The sequence below is a fragment of the Triticum aestivum genome, chromosome 7D (genome assembly GCF_018294505.1).
Source record: "Triticum aestivum cultivar Chinese Spring chromosome 7D, IWGSC CS RefSeq v2.1, whole genome shotgun sequence".
Classification (NCBI taxonomy): Eukaryota; Viridiplantae; Streptophyta; class Magnoliopsida; order Poales; family Poaceae; genus Triticum; species Triticum aestivum.
Window position 1 is genome coordinate 443,967,138 of NC_057814.1, and position 26,476 is coordinate 443,993,613.

At 45.3% G+C, this 26,476-nt stretch overlaps 1 protein-coding gene across 1 annotated transcript; it reads right to left on the reverse strand.

Moving 5' to 3' along the window:
* Positions 1-2,901: 2,901 nt before the first annotated feature.
* LOC123167125 (uncharacterized) lies at positions 2,902-4,490 on the reverse strand. Its single transcript, XM_044584957.1, has 2 exons — positions 4,375-4,490; positions 2,902-4,264 (listed from the first exon to the last, which is right to left on the reverse strand). The coding sequence occupies exon 2, from the start codon at positions 4,258-4,260 to the stop codon at positions 3,025-3,027; it is 1,236 nt and encodes a 411-aa protein (XP_044440892.1). The 5' UTR covers positions 4,261-4,264; positions 4,375-4,490; the 3' UTR covers positions 2,902-3,024.
* Between the last annotated feature and the right edge of the window lie 21,986 nt (positions 4,491-26,476).

A 26,476-nucleotide genomic window follows, 5' to 3' on the forward strand; every position in this document is an offset into this window, starting at 1 on the left:
CATGATTTAAATGAGTGGAGGGAATCGGTCCACCATAAACAAGTGGAGGTTCCACATGGGCAAAGATGTCGGTGCCATTTTTGCCACTAGAAGAAGGAGCCTTTTCACTAGTAGCTTCCCCCTTGTCGGAGTTAGCATCCGTCACCTTGTTGGTGGGATCACCCACTTTCAACGGTGCGGTGGATAATTTAAGCCCTACTATGAATTTATTAAACAATGCTTTCAACCTCGGTCGTCATGGAGGTTTTCAATGTGTCCAAAGCCACATTGAATTCCTCACGAGAGACCGTGGTTCCCCCATCGGCCGTAGACGAGACCGGATTTCACACCGGAGTGCTCCTCCACACCGTCTACGGTGTCAACCATACTCTTCGGACGGCAAAGTCCTTAAAAAAGAGACAAGGCTCTGATACCAATTGAAAGGATCGATGTAGTTGACTAGAGGGGGGTGAATAGGCAACTAACAATTTTTAGCTTTTCTTTACCAATTTAAACTTTGCATCAAAGTAAGTTGTCTAGATATGCAACTAGGTGGACAACCTATATGATGCAACAACAACAAGCACAAAAGCAAGCAAGGGAGAATACACAAATAAGCTTGCACAAGTAAAGGGACAAGATAACCAAGAGTGGAGCCGGTGAAGACGAGGATGTGTTACCGAAGTTACTTCCTTTTAACGGGAAGAACGTCTCCGTTGGAGCGGTGTGGAGGCACAATGCTCCCCAAGAAGCCACTAGGGCCACCGTATTCTCCTCACGCCCTCACACAATGCGAGATGCCATGATTCCACTATTGGTGCCCTTGAAGGCGGCAACCAGACCTTTACAAACAAGGTTGAGGCTCTCTCCACAACTTAATTGGAGGCTCCCAACAAAACCCCGGAGCTTCACCACAATGAAATGTGGCTCCGAAGTGACCTCTTCCGTCTAGGGCGCCCAAGGACCCAAGAGTAACAAAATCCACACAAGAAAGTATGGGGGAATCAAATATCCTTTGGTGGAAGTGTAGATCTAGGTCTCCTCCTTCAATCCCTAGCAAATCAACGAGTTTGAGTAGCTAGAGAGAGAGATCGGGCAAGAGAGCTTTAATGGCAGTAATGGAGGAGAGAGAGAGGCAAGAGGTAGGTGGGAGGTAGGAGAAGCACCTCCTTAAATAGGCCCCCCAAGATCCAACCGTTATGTGCAGAAACGCATAGGAGCGGTACAACCGGTGGCGCACCCGGTAGTACCGGTTTATCGGAACAAACCGGAACTACCACACAACCACCGCTCAACTACCGGGCGACATACAGAAAGTAAACCCCTCAGACCGGTAGTTGGAGCGGAGGTTGGACCGGAACTACCGCTGGGCCAGCAGTTCCTGGGCGGTGGGGTCCGAGGCGGTACTACCGCCCTGAACACCGGTAGTACCGGTTTATCAAAAAAAAACCGGAACTACCGTTCCACCACCGGTCTACCACCGCACCTGGTACAGAAGGGAGTCACCCCTGAGCGGTACTAGGGGCGGTGGTAAGACCGGAACTACCGGCCAACGGTACAACCGCTCAATGAAGCGGTACAACCGCCAAGAGTATGACTGCACAGAATAGAGGATGGGGAACCTCTCTCTCCTCGAACGGAGGGTATATGGTGGGTGCAGAGAATGTGTACGTGAAGGATTCACCCAATACCTTCCGATGTGGATTCCCTCTTAATAGTACGGGTATCCTACGACCAAAGGAAATAAAAACGTCGGGAACTCCGTCTTCGATCTTTTCCGCATAGAGGGAAAACCTAACCGTCTTGCGCCACACAAAGTGTACCTGAGAAAACTATGGTGCACGATTAGTCCACGTGTGTTGTCATCATCATCAAAACCCTAGGGCAAAAGATGCCCTTACTGTCGGATCGTGAAGACGTACGACTACATCAACCGTGTTGTCATAACGCTTCCGCTTTCGGTCTACGAGGGTACGTGGACAACACTCTCCCCTCTCGTTGCTATGCATCACCTAGATGGATCTTGCGTGTGCGTAGGATTTTTTTTTTGAAATTACTGCGTTACCCAACAGTCTGCAACCCGGACACGCCTGTCTCGGCGGCGACAGAAGGGCATCCTGATGGCAACAAGAAAGCCAAGGTGGCGAGGGACTCGACACCCGTTGTCGAGCGACTGCAGTCGTCGATAGAACAGTGCATCGCCGACGCCAGGAGCCACACCGCCAAGAGGGAGGAGAAGTCTGAGGCGAGGTGGTCGGCATTGATGACGAAGCAGGACGTCAAGCTCGACCTTCTCAAGACCAACGTCGTCGCGAAGAAGAGGAACACCGACCTGGCGTTCCTGATGGGATCAGACATGGCGACGATGAACCAGCAGGTGAAGACGTGGTACCTGGCCGAGCGCGACCTCATCTTGAACTAGATGCCGGGACCGGCTGCAACTGCGCCCATGCCTACGCCAACACCGAGCACTGCAACTGCGCCCACGCCTACGCCGAGCACTGCAACTGCGCCCACAACGCCTACGCCGAGCTCTCCCACCCCTATGGTAGAGTAGCCTGCCATTTGAATTCCATGTCTATGGTTCCTGCCCTTTTGATCGTCGGACTTTGGCTATGTTCGATCGCCGATCTTTGGCATGATCGCCGACATGTGGCATGATGATCGCCGAACATGTATCTTTTTTGATAGCGAAAAAGAGAATTTTAAATTTTTGTGCGTTTGGGGCTGAAACCTGGGAGCGCGGCTGGAAACGTGTGCCTCCCAAGCCGAATAAAACGCCGGCGCAAACGCACAAAGGCCTTCGCTGGGTACGATGGGGGCCAAACTGCCGGAGATACTCGAGTGTTTTGAGGAGTACACACAATCACGGCTATATATTGCAATAGTATAAATTCAGGGCGAACTATGCAGTCCATGTCACACGCACGAACACAAACTTATTCCCAAATTTATTAACCGATATAGCGGCTAGCATAGAGTAGCAGGTCGAGAGACGATAGATGAATCAACCGATGCTGCGTCCCGCTCTGATCTTCTTTCGGTTCAGTCGCTGCTTGCGCTGCTGCTCGGGTTGGCGAAGACGTCGTCGAGAACATCTTGGTCGACGATGAAATCCTCTGGACCAGGTGCAGCGCCCACCAACGGAAAAAGCTCGGCGTCGGGAAACATCAGGTCTTCATCCATGAGGATCTCCTCCAGAAACATCCCATCTGCACCATCTTCCTGCACATCATTGCTTTGCGGCACCACCACACTCTCACCATTACCACCAAGGTTTTCGCTCTGCTGCTGCTGCTGTCCGCCGTCGCCGTTGCCATCGGCGACGTTTCCCTCTATAATCTCCGGTGGGATGGCGACGTCTCCCACTACAATCTCCGGTGGGATGACATCAGGATCTGTGTTGCCGACGGCAAAGGCCTCAACGTCGTTGGTCACCGGGTAAGCGCACAAGTAGTAAGCGGCAGGATGGACAGTGGGCAGCGCCACTGCTCCTGCAGGCCCTGCCGGACGAGGCGGAGATGCCATAGTTTCAGCAGCAGAGTTTTCACCTGCGAAGTCAGTGCCGCTGTTCCTGTCCAGGAAGAACACGCGCTCGGTAGTCGCGTGGTTGATGGGTGGGAGAATCATCAGCCCCTCCGCCGTCGCCGTGGCTCCGATCGGCGCCGAGGGGAACGGAAACGGAACCGGCACGTAGCGAACGTCCGACGGCGGCGGGATAGGAAGCGCACGAGGACGAATTCTCCGCACCCCATGCACCGGCCGTGGAGGATTCGGGTCCGGCATGTGGCGCTTCCTGGTGATGAGCCTAGCCCTCGCCGCCGATACCGGAACCGTTGTCGGTGTAGCACGGCCGGCCAGCCGCGCCTCCCGTTGGTGCTCGAGGAGCACGGTGGCGAGGAAGTCGTAGGACTCGGTGTAGGCGGCGGCCTCGGCGATGTCCGATTCCAGTATGATGCGGCGGCGGTGGGACTGGGCGCAGGCCCAGGCGCGCACGGCGAGCTCCTGCACGAAGAGCTCGCAGAGCTTGGCCAGGTACGCCGGCGTGTCAGCGGCGATCATCATGCCGTCCTCCTCGGCGCGGATGAGCCTCTTGAGGCGGGCCATGGGCAGTATGCGGTCGTTGAAGTCCACCGTCGCCTCCATCTCCTCCTGCCGCTCCCTCCAGAACCCGTCCACCGCCCGCTGCTGCGGCGCCGGCAGCGCTGGCCTCGGCCCCGTGCGCACCTCCACGCGCCCCTCCCCCGCTCCCGTTCCTTCCTTCCCTTGCTCGGTCCCCATCACCCTGCGTTTGTGTTTGCATGCACGCACGCACGTACCATCGAATCGATCAGTTAATGCTCAATCCTAGGAGTATCTGTAAGAAGAACCAAACTAAGCAGATAGATGTGTTACCTTAGCAAAACTGCAAGCTCGGAGTAGAGTTGGAAGCTAGAGGTGGGTTGCGATGAGTGGGAAGATGGACACGAGGAGGGTGGCCTCTATATAGGACCCAGGGGATGCCATGCCAGTATGAACTCACGTGCTGCTTTAGCCTTAGCATCACGTATATGTCCATTGCTTTGCTGAAACAGCTTTTGTCTCCACGCGCGGTTGAGCCAAGCAGACAAACGGCCCTCGTGTTAAAATCTTAAAAAGGTCCGGATGCGTGCCACCCTAATTCACGCAAGACTGGTTGCACGTACACCTGGTCCTGGTGCTCACCGTCTCTGCAGCGCTCTTCCGTTGCATCTCCGGCCATGCATGCATGCTTATCTATGGACCGTAGAGTGCCTCTCAACGTGTACTGCACAGCATGTAGCCTTCAGGGTGCGAGGGGCGTGTGAGCCGTCTGGGCCAGAAACGACGCCGCGAAGAGATATATAGCTGCGTACATACAGCTTTCCATTTTGGATGCTTTCCACTGCACACATCCGTTCACTCGTGCTTTCTGTTGTGTATTTTTCCGTCATGCTCAAGGATGTGTGTTTTATTCTAAGATAAACTCAAGGATGGACCGTGGAGTGTCCGTGGTTTGCTAGCCACTGTTTTGAGGATGTACGCATGCAAGGGGTTTGATCCATGTGTTCTGTGATCAGTTTCTATCTCATAAGCACCACCTGGCTTTCTGTTTAGCCCTTTATATGTGGAGACAAATCCAACTTTGGCGCCCTCTCAAAAGTGACAAACCTATCATTTAGAGTTTGCTATATCGTGAATGTTCACAAGTTAACTAAAAAGCGAGTAATGCCCTTTGCTAGTATTTTTGAGTTAAAATGTTGCAATCCCGGGGATGGCAGTCTGTATTAAAGTGAAAAATTGAGCAGTGCCGATACCTACCGGCACCTGCCTAGCGAGTCAGCTAGTGACACCTCGCACCGTATATTTACATATGCATTGTATAAAAGAGTTTTCTCTCTTTATAAAATGTTGGTATTTCAGCAGCTTCCCCACCACTGCACTTTACATGCAGAACTAAGAGCAATGTGCCAGACCCAATCTCTCTCTTCTCTGCAATAAATTCAGCATTTTATTTCACTTCAGCTAGTTTAAAACATCCACATCTTTTAGGTCATATATCCGTTTTTGAAACATTTTTTATATTTGAACTCCTTGTTCCATAACCTTTAAAATGGGACCAGTTTTGGATGTTTCTTAACAACATTTAAATTTGAACGTACATTTCACATTTCGAAATAATCAGTTTCACAATGCTAAATTACAATTTCACTTTATGTAGTTACTATTTCACAATTCAGAACCTACATATTACTTTTCACTGGCTTGTTTTTACAAAAATAACATCTATTTCAAATGCACTCAAATAACCTATTTCACTTTTTATAATAAAACTATTTCACATTTCCAAATAATCAGTTTCACATTGACACACTATAATTTCGCTTATGTGGTTACTATTTTACTTAGAACCTGCATTTCACAATTCAAAACATATATTTCATTTTTCACCGTCTTGTTTCACATAAATCACATCTACTTCAATTTCACATTTTTGAAGTAACATATTTCACTATTCTGAAAAAGACTGTTACACATTTCCAAATAATCAGTTTCACAAGTTTACATTCTACATTTCACTTTTCACTAGGTTGTTTCACAAAATACATCTATTTCAACGCACATTTCTTAAATAAACTATTTCACTCTTTTGAAATAAATTGTTTCACATTTTCAAATAAACAATTTCACAAAGATGCATTATAATTTCATTTTCTCCGACTGCTATTTCAGAATTGAGAACCTACATTTCACTTTTCACTGGGTTATTTCACAAAAAATACATCTATTTCAATTGCACATTTTCCAAATAACATGTTTCACTGTTTTGAAATAAACTATTTCACATTTCTAAATAATATGTTTCACAATTTCTCATTTTAGTTTCATATTTGGGTTAATATATATAGGTTTCTAATGAAATAAGTTGGTATCACATATTTCTATTGAAAAAGGTTTTCGCACATTTTTCTAGTGAAATGGGTTTGTTTCACATATAAAATGTGAAATGTTGAAATTTAAAAGTGTTCGAAATGTATCAAAGATTGGTCTAGTTCTAAAGGCCTTGGAGCCAGGATTTCAAATATATAAATTATTTCGAAAACAAACTTTTAGTTGAACTGATAAAATCGATTTAATATAGCCTATGTGAAATAAAAGGGCGGGTTTATGCGTGAGAGAAGAGAGAGAGAGCGAACTGTCACATGCTGCCATCGCTGCTTTTCCTGCCATATCAAGGACATGGTAGGGGCCAATAGTTGTATTAGGTATGATATTCAATTTGTATAGCAAAAAAGGGGAAATATTAGATGTCTGCAACCCAAATCTTAAAGCAACTAATGGATGGTGAGATTGTTATCGATAGGTAATGTTAACGATTCAAAGTGACTTTATGTAGTATGTAAATGTCCATTGTTTTGCTGAAACAACTTTTGTCTCTAGGCGCGCTCAAGCCAAGCGGGCAAGCAGTCCTCGTGTTAAAAACTTAAAAAGGGCTCGATGCATGCCACTCCAATCCACGCAAAGACTGGATGCACGTACACCTGGTACTCGCCGTCTCTGCAACATTTCCCTTGCTAAACCTCTTCGGCCATGCACGGCAGCCTTCGGGGTGTGAGGGGCGCGTGAACAGTTTGGTGTCTGGACCAGAAACGACGCCAGGAAGAGATAGCTGCATCTGCATCCGCATGCAGCTTTCCATTTTGGATGTTTTCCCCTGCTGCATGCCGCTCACTCGTGCTTTCTGTTGTGTGCTTCTCTCGTGATGCAAAGTGTTTCAAGGATGGCTGCTTTATTCTCAAGATAAACTCAAGGATGGATGTAATTGTATGTGTACGTGGTTTGCTAGCCACTGTTTTCAGAATGGACGCATGCGTGGGGTTTGATTGATTTGTTCAGTGTTATCAATTTCTATCTCATGAGCACCAGCTGGCTTTCTGTTTAGCCATTTATCCATGGAGACAAATCCAGCTTTGGCGCCTTCTCAAAAGTGACACCAGTACAGTACAAACCTATCATTTCAAGTTTGCTATATAGTGAATGTTCACAAGTTAACTAAAAAGTGAATAATGCCCTTTGCTAGTATTTTTTAGTTCACTTTAGCTACTTGTAAGTTGCCTGGATTTTGAATTTGGCTCAATCGATTAAATGGCCATTGATTTTGCTCTGATATTTGTGCTGCATTTTTTCTTGGCTTGTGCTGTCTGTTGGGCCGGACTTTTTTTTGGCTGACCCCATATTTGGGCCAGTCGATTTTCTAATGGGCCGAAGCCCACTAACCGGGTCAAAAACATAAGTTGATTTCTTGTGTCGTTTGTTGTGTGATTGTGTTGTCTCAAAAAAAGTTGTGGCCTTGTGATCTCAATTTTTTCTTTGTGGTGGGTTATTTTTCCTGATTTGTGTTGTTCATTTTTTTCTTTTGTTTTTGCTTATTTTTTGTTTTCCTTTATTAGTTTTTTTTCTTTTCTTCTGTGCCTATTTTTTTACGTTGGGTGAGCGTAAATGTATATACATAAATACTATGCAATATTTGCAAAAATTACACTACGATTATTTGCATACTACAAAAAGTGCAATTTTAGAGCAAAATTGTGTGCAGGTTTTTAAAACTTTTTTCGTTATCTTTCTAGTTCAAGGGCAATAGTACTGCTACTAATTAATTGTTTCTTATTTTAAATTTTTTAATTGTTGTTTCCTTACCTTTATTCTTCAAGGGTAAAACCAGTGCCACTAATTCATTCCTTCTTAGGAATTATTTTTGCAAAAATTCCACTATTATATGTTTATTCTTGCATATTTTTACAAAGCACATTTTTTAATATTATGTGCATTTTTTTGTTTATATTTATTATTTTCTCCCTTTTTGAAGTGTAATACTAATGCCACTAATTATTCTTTCTTGAAAAACTTCATTATTTTGATTTCGCCTTAGTTTTTGTTTTATATTTATTTCTTTTTAAAGGTTAATACCAATTTCACTAATTCATTCTTCCTTAGAAGATGTTATTATTTTGATTTTGTTTTAATTGTGTGTTTTTTCTTAAAGAGTAATAGCGAAACCACTAATTCATGCTTTATTGAAAATTTTAGTATTTTGACTTCTTTTATTTCCTTTCTTTTTTAATGATTATACCCATGCCAAAATTTTATTTCTTCTTAGGAAACTTCCGTTTTATTTTGAAAATCCACTATTATATTCTTGTTGCACATTATAAAAATGTGCAATTTCTGTGTAAACGGTTTACAAACTTTGTTATATTATTTTTCATTTTATTATTTAATAATGGGTAAAGCAATGACACTAAATCATTTTTTGTAGGAAAACTTTGATTTTGTTTAAGTTTTATTTCGTTTCCTTCTTCTTTAATGGTAATACCAATGCCACTAATTCTTCCCTTCTTAGGAATACATCTTTAGAGAAATCTCACTATTATATGCCCTAGAGGCAATAATAGAGTTGTTTTTATATTATAAAACAATTTTAGGAATAAATCAAATTGCGTAGATGAAGGAAATATGCCCTAGAGGCAATAATAAAGTTGTTTTTTATATTTCCTTATATCATGATAAATGTTTATTATTCATGCTAGAATTGTATTAACCGGAAACTTGATACAGGTGTGGATACATAAACAAAACACAGTGTCCCTAGTATGCCTCTACTAGACTAGCTCGTTAATCAAAGATGGTTAAGTTTCCTGACCATAGACATGTGTTGTCTTGATGATCGGGATCACATCATTATGAGAATGATGTGATGGACAAGACCCATCCGTTAGCTTAGCATAATGATCGTTGAGTTTTATTGCTATTGCTTTCTTCATGACTTATACATATTTCTTTGACTATGAGATTATGCAACTCCCGAATACCGGAGGAATACCTTCTGTGCTATCAAACGTCACAACGTAACTGGGTGATCATAAAGATGCTCTACAAGTATCTCCGAAGGTGTTTGTTGGGTTGGCATAGATCGAGATTAGGATATGTCACTCCGAGTATCGGAGAGGTATCTCTGGGCCCTCTCGGTAATACACATCATGATAAGCCTTGCAAGAAATGTGACAAATGAGTTAGTTGTGGGATGATGTATTACGGAACGAGTAAAGAGACTTGCCGGTAACGAGATTGAACTAGGTATGAAGATACTGACGATCGAATCTCGGGCAAGTAACATACCGATGACAAAGGAATGATGTATAGTGTCATTGCGGTTTGACCGATAAAGATCTTCGTAGAATATGTAGGAACCAATATGAGCATCCAGGTTCCACTGTTGGTTATTGACCGGAGATGTGTCTCGGTCATGTCTACATGGTTCTCGAACCCGTAGGGTCCGCACGGTTAACGTTCGATGACAATTTGTATTATGAGTTATGTGTTTTGGTGACGAAGATTGTTTGGAGTCCCAGATGAGATCACGGACATGACGAGGAGTCTCGAAATGGTCGTGAATGGACGATAGTATTCGGACACAGGAAGTGTTTCGGAATGTATCGGGTACATATCAGAGTACCAGGGGGATTACCGGAACCCCCCAGAGGAAGATATGGGTCATATGGGCCATAGGAGGGAGGCAAGGCAGCCCACAAGGGGGTGGCGCGTGCACCCCCCATGGGGAGTCCGAATTGGACTAGGGAAGGGGGCGCGGCCCCCCTTTCCTTCTCCTTCTCCCTCTCCTTCCCCCTTCCCCTCCCTCCTTTATATACGGGGGCTGGGGGCACCTTTAAGACACATCAATTGTTCTTAGCCGTGTGCGGTGCCCCCCTCCACCGTTTACTCCTCCGGTCATATTGTCGTAGTGCTTAGGTGAAGCCCTGTGCGGATCACATCACCATCACCGTCACCACGCCGTCGTGCTGATGAAACTCTCCCTTGACACTTTGCTGGATCAAGAGTTCGAGGGACTTCATCGAGCTGAACGTGTGCAGAACTCAGAGGTGCCGTACGTTCGGTGCTTGATCGGTTGAATCGAGAAGACGTTCGACTACATCAACCGCGTTAAGCTAACGCTTCCGCTTTCGGTCTACGAGGGTACGTGGACACACTCTCCCCCTCCTGTTGCTATGTATCTCCTAGATAGATCTTGTGTGATCATAGGAAATTTTTTGAAATTGCATGCTACGTTCCCCAACAGTGGTATCAGAGCCAGGTATATGCGTAGATAATATGCACGAGTAGAACACAAAGAGTTGTGGGCGATCATAGTCATACTGCTTACCACCAACGTCTTATTTTGATTCGGCGGTATTGTTGGATGAAGCGGCCTGGACCAACCTTACATGACCACGTTCATGAGACCGGTTCCACCGACAGACATGCAACTTGTTTTGCATAAAGGTGGCTGGCGGGTGTCTGTTTCTCCAACTTTAGTTGAATCAAATTTGACTATGACCGGTCTTTGTTGAAGGTTAAAACATCAAACTTGATGAAACATCATTGTGGTTTTGATGCGTAGGTAAGAACGGTTCTTAATAGAAGCCCGTAGCAGCCACGTAAAACTTGCAACAACAAAGTAGAGGACGTCTAACTTGTTTTTGCAGGGCATGTTGTGATGTGATATGGTCAAGACATGATGTGATATACGTTATTGTATGAGATGATCATGTTTTGTAAAAGTTATCGGCAACTGGCAGGAGCCTTATGGTTGTCGCTTTATTGTATGAAATGCAATCGCCATGTACTTGCTTTACTTTATCACTATGCGTTAGCGATAGTTGTAGAAGCAATAGTTGGCGAGACGACAACGACGCTACGATGGAGATCAAGGTGTCAAGCCGGTGACGATGGAGATCATGACGGTGCTTTGGAGATGGAGATCAAAGGCACAAGATGATGATGGCCATATCATGTCACATATTTTGACGGCATGTGATGTTTATCTTTTATGCATCTTATTTTTCTTAGTACGGCAGTAGCATTATAAGATGATCCCTCACTAAAATTTCAAGGTATAAGTGTTCTCCCTGAGTATGCACTGTTGCGACAGTTCGTCGTGTCGAGACACCACGTGATGATCGGGTGTGATAAGCTCTACGTTCACATACAACGGGTGCAAGACGGTTTTTCACGTGCAGAATACTTAGGTTAAACTTGACGAGCCTAGCATGTACAAACATGGCCTCGGAATACTGAGACCGAAAGGTCGAATGTGAATCATATAGTAGATATGATCAACATAGAGATGTTCACCATTGAAAACTACTCCATCTCACGTGATGATCGGACATGGTTTAGTTGATATGGATCACGTGATCATTTAGATGACTTGAGGGATGTCTATATAAGTGGGAGTTCTTAAGTAATATGATTAATTGAACTTAATTTATCATGAACTTAGTCCTGATAGTTTTTGCATATCTATGTTATAGATCAATGGCCCGTGCTACCGTTCCTTTGAATTTTAATGCATTCCTAGAGAAAGCTAAGTTGAAATATGATGGTAGCAACTACATGGACTGGATCCGTAACTTGAGGATTATCCTCATTGCTGCATAGAAGAATTATGTCCTTGATGCACCGCTAGGTGAAAGGCCTGCTACAGGAGCAGATGCTGATGTTATGAATGTCTGGCAAGCTCGATCTGATGACTACTCGATAGTTCAGTGTGCCATGCTTTACAACTTAGAATCGGGACTTCAAAGACGTTTTGAACATCATGGACCATATGAGATGTTCCAGGAGTTGAAGTTAATATTTCAAGCAAATGCCCGAGTTGAGAGATATGAAGTCTCCAACAAGTTCTATAGCTGCAAGATGGAGGAGAACAGTTCTGTCAGTGAACACATACTCAGAATGTCTGGGTACCATAACCACTTGACTCAGCTGGGTGTTAATCTTCCAGATGATAGTGTTACTGACAGAGTTCTTCAACCACTGCCACCACGCTACAAAGGCTTCGTGATGAACTATAATATGAAAGGGATGGATAAGACAATTCCCGAGCTCTTCGCTATCACTGGTGCGCGTCGGTCCTAAACAAACGGTTTTAACCCTTTTCCACGATGGCATTTGGAACCATCGCCAAGTGAGTGTGTGCGATAGGGTGTCCTTCCCACACGACCTAGAAATCGTCGGGTATAGGCCCTCCTGGGACCCAGGCTGGGGCCGTGTGCGATCGGGCGAGGCATCGAAACCCAATCATTTCCGTAGGTATGTACATCCCACACGGTAATCCAAGAAAATCATTTCCATAGGTATGTACATCCCACACGGTGAATCCCAGAAAAACATTTCCGTTCGTATGCATATCACACACAATCAATCCAAGGAATACGTTTCTGTTCTTATGTACATCCCACACAGTCAATCCAGGGAAAATGTTTCTGTTCGGATGTACATCCCACATGGTTTTATGTATACGCTCGTGTGTGAAAGGTGTAACTATCACACACGGCCTGCCTTGGTTAACTGTTTGCTTTCATTAACTACATCACACACGATTTGATGTAGAAAACTGTGTGGCATTGGGCTATCCATCACAAGCGCTTTTACTGCCAGAACCATTTGCAAAGTTCCATGACCGTCTGTTCTCTTTTTATTTTTGCCTGTAATTTATTATTCTAATTGAAAATTTTGAAATACGAAACTTGCAATTCAAATTCTCAGCACAATGGTTTGATGTCTACTACACAACCTTCTTCTTGTAGACGTTGTTGGGCCTCCAAGTGCAGAGGTTTGTAGGACAGTAGCAAATTTCCCTCAAGTGGATGACCTAAGGTTTATCAATCGTGGGAGGCGTAGGATGAAGATGGTCTCTCTCAAGCATCCCTGCAACCAAATAACAAAGAGTCTCTTGTGTCCCCAACACACCCAATACAATGGTAAATTGTATAGGTGCACTAGTTTGGTGAAGAGATGGTGATACAAGTGCAATATGGATGGTAGATATAGGTTTTTGTAATCTGAAAGTATAAAAACAGCAAGGTAACTAATGATAAAAGTGAGCGAAAATGGTATTGCAATGCTAGGAAACAAGGCCTAGGGTTCATACTTTAACTAGTGCAAGTTCTCTCAACAATAATAACATAATTGGATCATATAACTATCCCTCAACATGCAACAAAGAGTCACTCCGAAGTCACTAATAGCGGAGAACAAATGAAGAGATTATGGTAGGGTACGAAACCACCTCAAAGTTATTCTTTCTGATCGATCTATTAAAGAGTTCGTACTAGAATAACACCTTAAGACACAAATCAACCAAAACCCTAATGTTACCTAGATACTGTTGGAAATATGCCCTAGAGGCAATAATAAATGGTTATTATTATATTTCTTTGTTCATGATAATAGTCTATTATTCATGCTATAATTGTATTGTCCGGAAATCGTAATACATGTGTGAATACATAGACCACAACGTGTCCCTAGTAAGCCTCTAGTTGACTAGCTCGTTGATCAACAGATAGTCATGGTTTCCTGACTATGGACATTGGATGTCATTGATAACGGGATCACATCATTAGGAGAATGATGTGATGGACAAGACCCAATCCTAAGCATAGCATAAAAGATCGTGTAGTTTCGTTTGCTAGAGCTTTTCCAATGTCAAGTATCTTTTCCTTAGACCATGAGATCGTGCAACTCCCGGATACCGTAGGAGTGCTTTGGGTGTGCCAAACGTCACAACGTAACTGGGTGACTATAAAGGTGCACTACGGGTATCTCCGAAAGTGTCTGTTGGGTTGGCACGGATCGAGACTGGGATTTGTCACTCCGTGTGACGGAGAGGTATCTCTGGGCCCATTCGGTAATGCATCATCATAATGAGCTCAATGTGACTAAGGCGTTAGTCACGGGATCATGCATTGCGGTACGAGTAAAGAGACTTGCCGGTAACGAGATTGAACAAGGTATTGGGATACCGACGATCGAATCTCGGGCAAGTAACATACCGATTGACAAAGGGAATTGCATACGGATTGATTGAATCCTAGACACCGTGGTTCATCCGATGAGATCATCGTGGAACATGTGGGAGCCAACATGGGTATCCAGATCCCGCTGTTGGTTAGTGACCGGAGAGGCGTCTTAGTCATGTCCGCATGTCTCCCGAACCCGTAGGGTCTACACACTTAAGGTCCGGTGACGCTAGGGTTGTAGAGATATATGTATGCGGAAACCCGAAAGTTGTTCGGAGTCCCGGATGAGATCCCGGACGTCACAAGAGGTTCCGGAATGGTCCGGAGGTGAAGAATTATATATAGGAAGTCCAGTTTCGGCCACCGGGAAAGTTTCGGGGGTTACCGGTATTGTACCGGGACCACCAGAAGGGTCCCGGGGGTCCACCGGGTGGGGCCACCTATCCTGAGGGCCCCGTGGGCTGAAAGTGGAAGGGAACCAGCCCTTAGTGGGCTGGGGCGCCCCCCTTGGGCCTCCCCCCATGCGCCTAGGGTTGGGAACCCTAGGGGGGGGGAGTTCCCCCTTGCCTTGGGGGGCAAGGCACCCCTTCCCCCCCACTTGGCCGCCCCCCCTTTGGATCTGATCTCCAGGGCTGGCGCACCCCCCCAGGGGCCTATATAAAGGGGGGGGGGGGAGGGAGGGCAGCACACAACAGCCTTGGGCGCCTCCCTCCTCCCCTGCAACACCTCTCTCTCTGTCGCAGAAGCTTAGCGAAGCCCTGCCGAGACCCGCTACATCCACCACCACGCCGTCGTGCTGTTGGATCTCCATCAACCTCTCCTTCCCCCTTGCTGGATCAAGAAGGAGGAGACGTCGCTGCACCGTACGTGTGTTGAACGCGGAGGTGCCGTCCGTTCGGCACTCGGTCATCGGTGATTTGGATCATGGCGAGTACGACTCCGTCATCCACGTTCATTGGAACGCTTCTGCTCGCGATCTACAAGGGTATGTAGATGCACTCCTTTCCCCTCGTTGCTAGTATACTCCATAGATGCATCTTGGTGAGCGTAGGAAAATTTTAAAATTATGCTACGATTCCCAACAGTGGTATCAGAGCCAGGTTTATGCGTAGTTACTATGCACGAGTAGAACACAAAGCAGTTGTGGGCGTTGAGTTTGCCAATTCTTTTTGCCGCTACTAGTCGTTTCTTGTTTCGGCGGCATTGTAGGATGAAGCGGCCCGGACCGACCTTACACGTACGCTTACGTGAGACTGGTTCCACCGACTGACATGCACTAGTTGCATAAGGTGGCTAGCGGGTGTCTGTCTCTCCTACTTTAGTCGGAACGGATTCGATGAAAAGGGTCCTTATGAAGGGTAAATAGAAATTGGCAAATCACGTTGTGGTCATACGTAGGTAAGAAAACGTTCTTGCTAGAAACCTACAAACCACGTAAAAAAAACTTGCAACAACAATTAGAGGACGTCTAACTTGTTTTTGCAGCAAGTGCTATGTGATGTGATATGGCCAGAGGATGTGATGAATGATATATGTGATGTATGAGATTGATCATATTCTTGTACTAGGAATCACGACTTGCATGTCGATGAGTATGACAACCGGCAGGAGCCATAGGAGTTGTCTTTATTATTTTGCATGACCTGCGTGTCATTGAATAACGCCATGTAATTTACTTTACTTTGTTGCTAAACGCGTTAGCCATACAAGTAGAAGTAATCGTTGGCGTGACGACTTCATGAAGACACAATGATGGAGATCATGATGATGGAGATCATGGTGTCATGCCGGTGACGAAGATGATCATGGTGCCCCGAAGATGGAGATCAAAGGAGCATGATGATATTGGCCATATCATGTCACTATTTGATTGCATGTGATGTTTATCATGTTTTTGCATCTTATTTGCTTAGAACGACGGTAGTAAGTAAGATGATCCCTTATAATAATTTCAAGAAAGTGTTCACCCTAACTGTGCACCGTTGCGAAGGTTCGTTGTTTCGAAGCACCACGTGATGATCGGGTGTGATAGATTCTAACGTTCGAATACAACGGGTGTTGACGAGCCTAGCATGTACAGACATGGCCTCGGAACACACGCAATACACTTAGGTTGACTTGACGAGCCTAGCATGTACAGACATGGCCTCGGAACACGGAGGACCGAAAGGTCGAGCATGAGTCGTATAGAAGATACGATCAACATGGAGATGTTCACCGATCTTGACTAGTCCGTCTCACGTGATGATCGGACACAGCCTAGTTGAATTCGGATCATGTTTCACTTAGATGACTAGAGGGATGTCTATCTGAGTGGGAGTTCATTAAATAATTTGATTAGATGAACTTAATTATCATGAACTTAGTCTAAAATCTTTACACTATGTATTGTAGATCAAATGGCCAACGTTGTCCTCAATTTCAACGCGTTCCTAGAGAAAACCAAGCTGAAAGATGATGGCAGCAACTATACGGACTGGGTCCGGAACCTGAGGCTCATCCTCATAGTAGCCAAGAAAGATTATGTCTTAGAAGCACCGCTAGGTGAAGCACCAATCCCAGAGAACCAAGACGTTATGAACGCTTGGCAGCAGCGTGCTGATGATTACTCCCTCGTTTAGTGCGGCATGCTTTACAGCTTAGAACCGGGTCTCCAAAAGAGTTTTGAGAAACATGGAGCATATGAGATGTTCGAGGAGCTGAAACTGGTTTTTCAAGCTCATGCCTGGGTCGAGAGATATGAAGTCTCCGACAAGTTCTTCAGCTGTAAAATGGAGGAGAACAGTTCTGTTAGTGAGCACATACTCAGAATGTATGGGTTGCACAACCGTTTATCTCAGCTGGGAGTTAATCTCCCGGATGACGTGGTCATTGACAGAATCCTCCAGTCGCTTCCACCAAGCTACAAGAGCTTTGTGATGAACTACAATATGCAGGGGATGGAAAAGACCATTCCCGAGGTATATTCAATGCTGAAATCAGCGGAAGGGGAGATCAGAAAAGAACATCAAGTGTTGATGGTGAATAAAACCACTAAGTTCAAGAAGGGCAAGGGTAAGAAGAACTTCAAGAAGGACGGCAAGGGAGTTGCCGCGCCCGGTAAACCAGTTACTGGGAAGAAGTCAAAGAATGGACCCAAGCCCGAGACTGAGTGCTTTTATTGCAAGGGAAGTGGTCACTGGAAGCGGAACTGCCCCAAATACTTAGCGGACAAGAAAAAGGCCGGCAACACCCAAGGTATATGTGATATACAAGTAATTGATGTGTACCTTACCAGTACTCGTAGTAGCTCCTGGGTATTTGATACCGGTGCGGTTGCTCATATTTGTAACTCAAAACAGGAACTACGGAATAAACGGAGACTGGCGAAGGACGAGGTGACGATGCGCGTCGAGAATGGTTCCAAGGTCGATGTGATCGCCGTCGGCACGCTACCTCTGCATCTACCCACGGGATTAGTTTTAAACCTCAATAATTGTTATTTAGTGCCAGCTTTGAGCATGAACATTGTATCTGGATCTCGTCTAATTCGAGATGGCTACTCATTTAAATCCGAGAATAATGGTTGTTCTATTTATTTGAGAGATATGTTTTATGGTCATGCCCCGCTGGTCAATGGTTTATTTTTGATGAATCTCGAATGTGATGTTACACATGTTCATAGTGTGAATACCAAAAGATGTAAAGTTGATAACGATAGTCCCACATACTTGTGGCACTGCCGCCTTGGTCACAATGGTGTCAAGCGCATGAAGAAGCTCCATGCAGATGGACTTTTGGAGTCTCTTGATTACGAATCATTTGACACGTGCGAACCATGCCTCATGGGTAAGATGACCAAGACTCCGTTCTCCGGAACAATGGAGCAAGCAACCAACTTATTGGAAATCATACATACCGATGTGTGCGGTCCAATGAGTGTTGAGGCTCGCGGAGGATATCGTTATGTTCTCACTCTCACTGATGATTTAAGTAGATATGGGTATGTCTACCTAATGAAACACAAGTCTGAAACCTTTGAAAAGTTCAAGGAATTTCAGAGTGAAGTCGAGAAACAATGTGACAGGAAAATAAAATTCTTACGATCAGATCGTGGTGGAGAATATTTAAGTCACGAATTTGGTACACACTTAAGGAAATGTGGAATAGTTTCACAACTCACGCCGCCTGGAACACCTCAGAAAATGGTGTGTCCGAACGTCGTAATCGCACTCTATTGGATATGGTGCGATCTATGATGTCTCTTACCGATTTACCGCTCTCATTTTGGGGTTATGCTTTAGAGACTGCCGCATTCACTTTAAATAGGGCACCGTCTAAATCCGTTGAGACGACACCGTATGAATTATGGTTTGGGAAGAAACCTAAGCTGTCGTTTCTAAAAGTTTGGGGATGCGATGCTTATGTCAAGAAACTTCAACCTGAAAAGCTCGAACCCAAATCGGAAAAATGCGTCTTCATAGGATACCCTAAGGAAACTATTGGGTATACCTTCTACCTCAGATCCGAAGGCAAGATCTTCGTTGCCAAGAACGGGTCCTTTCTAGAGAAGGAGTTTCTCTCGAAAGAATTGAGTGGGAGGAAAGTGGAACTTGATGAGGTGATAGTCACCCCTTCCGAACCGGAAAGTAGCGCAGCGCGGGAAAATGTTCCTGTGGTGCCTACACCGACTGGGGAGGAAGTTAATGATGATGATCATGAAACTTCAGATCAAGTTACTGAACTTCGTAGGTCCACAAGGACACGTTCCGCACCAGAGTGGTACGGAAACCCTGTCCTGGAAATCATGTTGTTAGACAACGGTGAACCTTCGAACTATGAAGAAGCGATGGCGGGCCCGGATTCCGACAAATGGCTAGAAGCCATGAAATCCGAGATAGAATCCATGTATGAAAACAAAGTATGGACTTTGACTGACTTGCCCGATGAGCGGCGAGCCATAGAAAACAAATGGATCTTTAAGAAGAAGACGGACACAGATGGTAATGTGACCATCTACAAAGCTCGACTTGTCGCTAAGGGTTATCGACAAGTTCAAGGGGTTGACTACGATGAGACTTTCTCACCCGTAGCGAAGCTGAAGTCCGTCCGAATCATGTTAGCAATTGCCGCATACTATGATTATGAGATATGGCAGATGGACGTCAAAACGGCATTCCTTAATGGCTTCCTTAAGGAAGAGTTGTATATGATGCAGCCGGAAGGTTTTGTCGATCCTAAGAATGCTAACAAAGTATGCAAGCTCCAATGCTCAATCTATGGGCTGGTGCAAGCATCTCGGAGTTGGAACATTCGCTTTGATGAGATGATCAAAGCGTTTGGGTTCACACAGACTTATGGAGAAGCCTGTGTTTACAAGAAAGTGAGTGGGAGCTCTGTAGCATTTCTCATATTATATGTGGATGACATACTGTTGATGGGAAATGATATAGAATTCTTGGAAAGTATAAAGGCCTATTTGAATAAGTGTTTTTCAATGAAGGACCTTGGAGAAGCTGCTTATATATTAGGCATCAAGATCTATAGAGATAGATCAAGACGCCTCATTGGTCTTTCATAGAGTACATACCTTGACAAGATATTGAAGAAGTTCAATATGGATCAGTCCAAGAAGGGGTTCTTGCCTGTATTGCAAGGTGTGCAATTGAGCACGGCTCAATGCCCGACCACGGCAGAAGATATAGAAGAGATGAGTGTCATCCCCTATGCCTCGGCCATAGGGTCTATTATGTATGCCATGCTGTGTACCAGACCTGATGTAAACCTTGCCGTAAGTTTGGTAGGAAGGTACCAAAGTAATCCCGGCAAGGAACACTGGACAGCGGTCAAGAATATCCTGAAGTACCTGAAGAGGACTAAGGATATGTTTCTCGTTTATGGAGGTGACGAAGAGCTCGTCGTAAAGGGTTACGTCGACGCTAGCTTCGACACAGATCTGGATGACTCGAAGTCACAGACCGGATACGTGTATATTTTGAATGGAGGAGCAGTAAGCTGGTGCAGTTGCAAGCAAAGCGTCGTGGCGGGATCTACATGTGAAGCGGAGTACATGGCAGCCTCGGAGGCAGCACAGGAAGCAGTCTGGATGAAGGAGTTCATTACCGACCTAGGGGTGATTCCCAATGCGTCGGGCCCGATGACTCTCTTCTGTGACAACACTGGAGCCATTGCCCTTGCGAAGGAGCCCAGGTTTCACAGGAAGACCAGGCATATCAAGCGTCGCTTCAACTCCATTCGTGAAAGTGTTCAAAATGGAGACACAAATATTTGTAAAGTACATACGGACCTGAATGTAGCAGATCCGTTGACTAAACCTCTCCCTAGGGCAAAACATGATCAACACCAGGATGCAATGGGTGTTCGATTCATCACAATGTAACTAGATTATTGACTCTAGTGCAAGTGGGAGACTGTTGGAAATATGCCCTAGAGGCAATAATAAATGGTTATTATTATATTTCTTTGTTCATGATAATAGTCTATTATTCATACTATAATTGTATTTTCCGGAAATCGTAATACATGTGTGAATACATAGACCACAACGTGTCCCTAGTAAGCCTCTAGTTGACTAGCTCGTTGATCAACAGATAGTCATGGTTTCCTGACTATGGACATTGGATGTCATTGATAACGGGATCACATCATTAGGAGAATGATGTGATGGACAAGACCCAATCCTAAGCATAGCATAAAAGATCGTGTAGTTTCGTTTGCTAGAGCTTTTCCAATGTCAAGTATCTCTTCCTTAGACCATGAGATCGTGCAACTCCCGGATACCGTAGGAGTGCTTTGGGTGTGCCAAACGTCACAATGTAACTGGGTGACTATAAAGGTGCACTACGGGTATCTCCGAAAGTGTCTGTTGGGTTGGCACGGATCGAGACTGGGATTTGTCACTCCGTGTGACGGAGAGGTATCTCTGGGCCCATTCGGTAATGCATCATCATAATGAGCTCAATGTGACTAAGGCGTTAGTCACGGGATCATGCATTGCGGTACGAGTAAAGAGACTTGCCGGTAACGAGATTGAACAAGGTATTGGGATACCGACGATCGAATCTCGGGCAAGTAACATACCGATTGACAAAGGGAATTGCATACGGATTGATTGAATCCTAGACACCGTGGTTCATCCGATGAGATCATCGTGGAACATGTGGGAGCCAACATGGGTATCCAGATCCCGCTGTTGGTTAGTGACCGGAGAGGCGTCTCAGTCATGTCTGCATGTCTCCCGAACCCGTAGGGTCTACACACTTAAGGTCCGGTGACGCTAGGGTTGTAGAGATATATGTATGCGGAAACCCGAAAGTTGTTCGGAGTCCCGGATGAGATCCCGGACGTCACGAGAGGTTCCGGAATGGTCCGGAGGTGAAGAATTATATATAGGAAGTCCAGTTTCGGCCACCGGGAAAGTTTCGGGGGTTACCGGTATTGTACCGGGACCACCAGAAGGGTCCCGGGGGTCCACCGGGTGGGGCCACCTATCCCGAGGGCCCCGTGGGCTGAAAGTGGAAGGGAACCAGCCCTTAGTGGGCTGGGGCGCCCCCCTTGGGCCTCCCCCCATGCGCCTAGGGTTGGGAACCCTAGGGGGGGAGTTCCCCCTTGCCTTGGGGGGCAAGGCACCCCTTCCCCCCACTTGGCCGCCCCCCCCTTTGGATCTGATCTCCAGGGCTGGCGCACCCCCCCAGGGGCCTATATAAAGGGGGGGGGGAGGGAGGGCAGCACACAACAGCCTTGGGCGCCTCCCTCCTCCCCTGCAACACCTCTCTCTCTGTCGCAGAAGCTTAGCGAAGCCCTGCCGAGACCCGCTACATCCACCACCACGCCGTCATGCTGCTGGATCTCCATCAACCTCTCCTTCCCCCTTGCTGGATCAAGAAGGAGGAGACGTCGCTGCACCGTACGTGTGTTGGACGCGGAGGTGCCGTCCGTTCGGCACTCGGTCATCGGTGATTTGGATCACGGCGAGTACGACTCCGTCATCCACGTTCATTGGAACGCTTCCGCTCGCGATCTACAAGGGTATGTAGATGCACTCCTTTCCCCTCGTTGCTAGTATACTCCATAGATGCATCTTGGTGAGCGTAGGAAAATTTTAAAATTATGCTACGATTCCCAACAGATACTCCAATGTCACCTCAAGTATCCATGGGTATGATTATACGATATGCATCACACAATCTCAGATTCATCTATTCAAACCAACACAAAGTACTTCAAAGAGTGCCCCAAAGTTTCTACCGGAGAGTCTAGACGAAAATGTGTGCCAACCCCTATGCATAAGTTCACAAGGTACGGAACCCGCAAGTTGATCACCAAACATACATCAAGTAATCACGTGATATCCCATTGTCACCACAGATAAGCACATGCAAGACATACATCAAGTGTTCTCAAATCCTTAAAGACTCAATCCGATAAGATAACTTCAAAGGGAAAACTCAATCTATTACAAGAGAGTAGAGGGGGAGAAACATCATAAGATCCAACTATAATAGCAAAGCTCGTGATACATCAAGATCGTGCCAAATCAAGAACACGAGGGAGTGAGATCAAACACATAGCTACTGGTACATACCCTCAGCCCCGAGGGTGAACTACTCCCTCCTTGTCATGGAGAGCGCCGGGATGATGAAGATGGCCACCGGTGAGGGATTCCCCCCTCCGGCAGGGTGCCGGAATGGGTCTAGATTGGTTTTCGGTGGCTATAGAGGCTTGCGGCCGCGGAACTCCCAATCTAGGTTATGTTCTGGGGGTTTCTGTATATATAAGAGCTTTTGGCGTCGGGAACAAGTCAGGGGGATCTCCAGGCTGTCCATGAGGTAGGGGGCGCGCCCAGGGGGGTGGGCACGCCTCCCACCCTCGTGGGCAGCCCGGGACTCTTCTGGCCCAACTCTTTTACTCCATGGCCTTCTTCTGGTCCAAAAATAATCTCCGTCAAGTTTCAGGTCAATTGGACTCTGTTTGGTTTTCCTTTTCTGCGATACTCAAAAACAAGGAAAAAAAAGAAACTGGCACTGGGCTCTAGGTTAATAGGTTAGTCCCAAAAATCATATAAAATAGCATATAAATGCATATAAAACATCCTAGAAGGATAATATAATAGCATGAATACTTCATAAATTATAGATACGTTGGAGACGTATCATGGTTCAACAACGAATCCATAAATAAAGTTGCCAGTACAACATGTTCAGTAATTACAGGATTAGGCAGCAATTAACTATGATGAACCAAAATATTTAAAGGCGGTAAAGGTGAAGAGATAAGTGTAAATCATTTTGACTGCCGACGGTGTTGAAGAAGCGGAATGCCCATAATGTGCCTTCCTGCATGCCATAGGCACGAACCACTTTTGTCCAACCCCTTGTGACGATCGCCCGCCCATCCTTCACCGCCTTCAGGAAGACTTCTAGAGCATTATCATGGTAGCATGAATTATATACTTTAACCTTAGTTGCCTCCACTCCGGTCATATAGTTTGCAAGGTAATCATTAGTAAATAGCTTTGGAAACCACTAAAAAGAGAAAATATCAGATATTGAGGTCTAATAGAGTAACTTGTTGTGGGCAGGGGGAAAAGGCAACACATTACTTACCATCCTAAAGTTCACTGTTGTCTTCGACAAAGTGTAAATAAAGAGCTTAATTCCAATCATCCGTTTCTTTCGCCTAACAATCTTTCTTAGTTTCCTCACTTGACGCTTGTTCACGAATATCTCATTGCCCCATATGAAAAAGGGATCAAAGCGCGGATCAGTACCGCTCATATATGTACCTACAAGCAACCAGTAAATGTTAGATGCTAAACTGAGATTGCACAAATGATGTAAAATACAACTACCTATGTTCCTAAGTACAAGTATTTTTTTTGATATTTCAATATGAACTACATACGGATGTATATAGAACTATAGATATAGTTTAGATTAGAATCGAGATTCACTCATTTTGCTCCTTATGTAGTCTATATTGGAATCTCTGAAAATACTTTTATTTAGGAATAGATGGTGTATGAGACATGGGATGCAGCTAACCTCGACAGCAAACAACATCATCGCCCATTGTAGCCCTGTGTAAGTACATGGAAAGCCAATGTTAACTACAACAGGGTTAACATCCACCAAAAATAGCAAATGGTAATAAAACGGCAACATCTTTAGTGATATCTTCATTTCGAAAGAGTAGCACGGTAGCAAAGGGACGGATTAAAAAATGGATACAACTGCTAATTGCAACAGGCTTAACAACATCCTAATTCATGTTCTGTAAGTTTGTAGCCATTGAAATACAACTCTTTAAAAATGGATACAACTGTTAATTGCAACGGGCTTAATGGCCATTGAAACCGATACTGATAAAAATGCAATTGGCAGAGTTAAACATCACAGGGCAGGTGTTGCCAGAGCAGATAATGGCCCAGTTGTCTATAAAAAGGTAGGGAAAATAGCTCAAACGTGTTAGGCATGTTTACTACACCATGCTTAATGCATCAACAGTACAAAACATAGCCATTAATTGCAACTGGTATTGGTAAGATTGAACTGGTGGGTACATACTTGGTAAGTCCTGAGAGGTAGTTGCTGGGGCACTTCATCTTGGCCAGAGCCCGCCCAAAGTCAGCGGCGGCGAAGGCGAGCTATTCCTCTGGGTCGAAGTGTGGATCAGTGCCACTGACATGTGTACCTACAGGCAACTAGTAAATGGTAGAAGTTAAACTGCAATTGCACAAATGATGTGAAATACTGTAAGACATGGGATGCAGCTAACCTTGACGGCAAACAACAGCATCGACCATTATGACCCTACCGCGTAAGTACATGGACAAGCATGTTAAGTAAAACAGGGTTAGCATCCACCAAAAATAGCAAATGAAGCAGCATCTCTAGTATATCTTCATTGCGGAGAGTAGCATGGTAGCAAATGGACAGATTAAAAAATGGATACAACTGTTAATTGCAACAGGCTTAACAGCATCCTAAGTCATGTTTTGTAAGTTTGTAGCCATTGAAATACAACTGTTTAAAAATGGATTCAACTGTTAATTGCAACAAGCTTAATAGACATCGAAACCGGTACTGATAAAAATGCAATTGGCATAGTTAAACATCACAAGGCAGGTGCTGCCAGAGCAGAGAATGGCCCAGATGTCTATAAAAAGGTAGGGAAAGTAGCAAAAACATGTTAGGCATGTTTACTAGAACATGCTTAATACATCGACCGTACAGAACATAGCCATTAATTGCAAATGGTATTGGTAAGATTGAACTGGTGAGTACATACTTGGTAAGTCCTGAGAGGTAGTTGCTGGGGCACTTCATCTTGGCCAGAGCTCGCCCAAAGTTAGCGACGGCGGAGGCGAGCTGTTCCTCCGGGTCGAAGCGTGGATCAGTGCCACTGACATGTGTACCTATAGGCAACCAGTAAATGGTAGAAGTTAAACTGCAATTGCACAAATTATGTGAAATACTGTAAGACATGGGATGCAGCTCACCTCAACGGCAAACAAAAGCATCGGCCGTTATGACCCCGCGTAAGTACATGGACATGCATGTTAAGTACAACAGGGTTAGCATCCACTAAAAATAGCAAATGGGCAACATCTCTAGTGATATCCTGAGTCATGTATTGTAAGTTTGTTGCTGGTATTGGTGAAATTGAGCTGGACACGGTAATATTTAAACATCACACAGTGTGTAGTACTGAAATAAACAAGGCACGAACATGCTTAATACATCAACCGTACAAATCATAGCCGTTGCAAGTGGTATTGGTAAGATTTAGCTGGTCAGGTCTTACCTGTTAAGTCCTGGGGGGTAGTCGCTGGGGGACTTCATCTGGGTCAGAGCCTGCACCATGTCGGCGGCGGCGGTGGAGGCGAGGTGTTCCTCCGGGTCAACACGCACAGCGGCCATCGCGCCATGGACCGCCATCAGCTCCTAGCGAGGGGGATTTGGAGGCATGAGGATGTTTCGCAGGCGCCATTTAAGCAATCAGGCCAGGGGCGTGATAGAGATCGGTGTGTTTCCTGACTGGATCCGAGCAGAACATAGATGTGGTTGAAGCTGTGGTTGCGGCGGCAGCGGTTTGAGATGCCGGTAGGGGGAGGCGCGAGGGAGGGGGGTACTGAG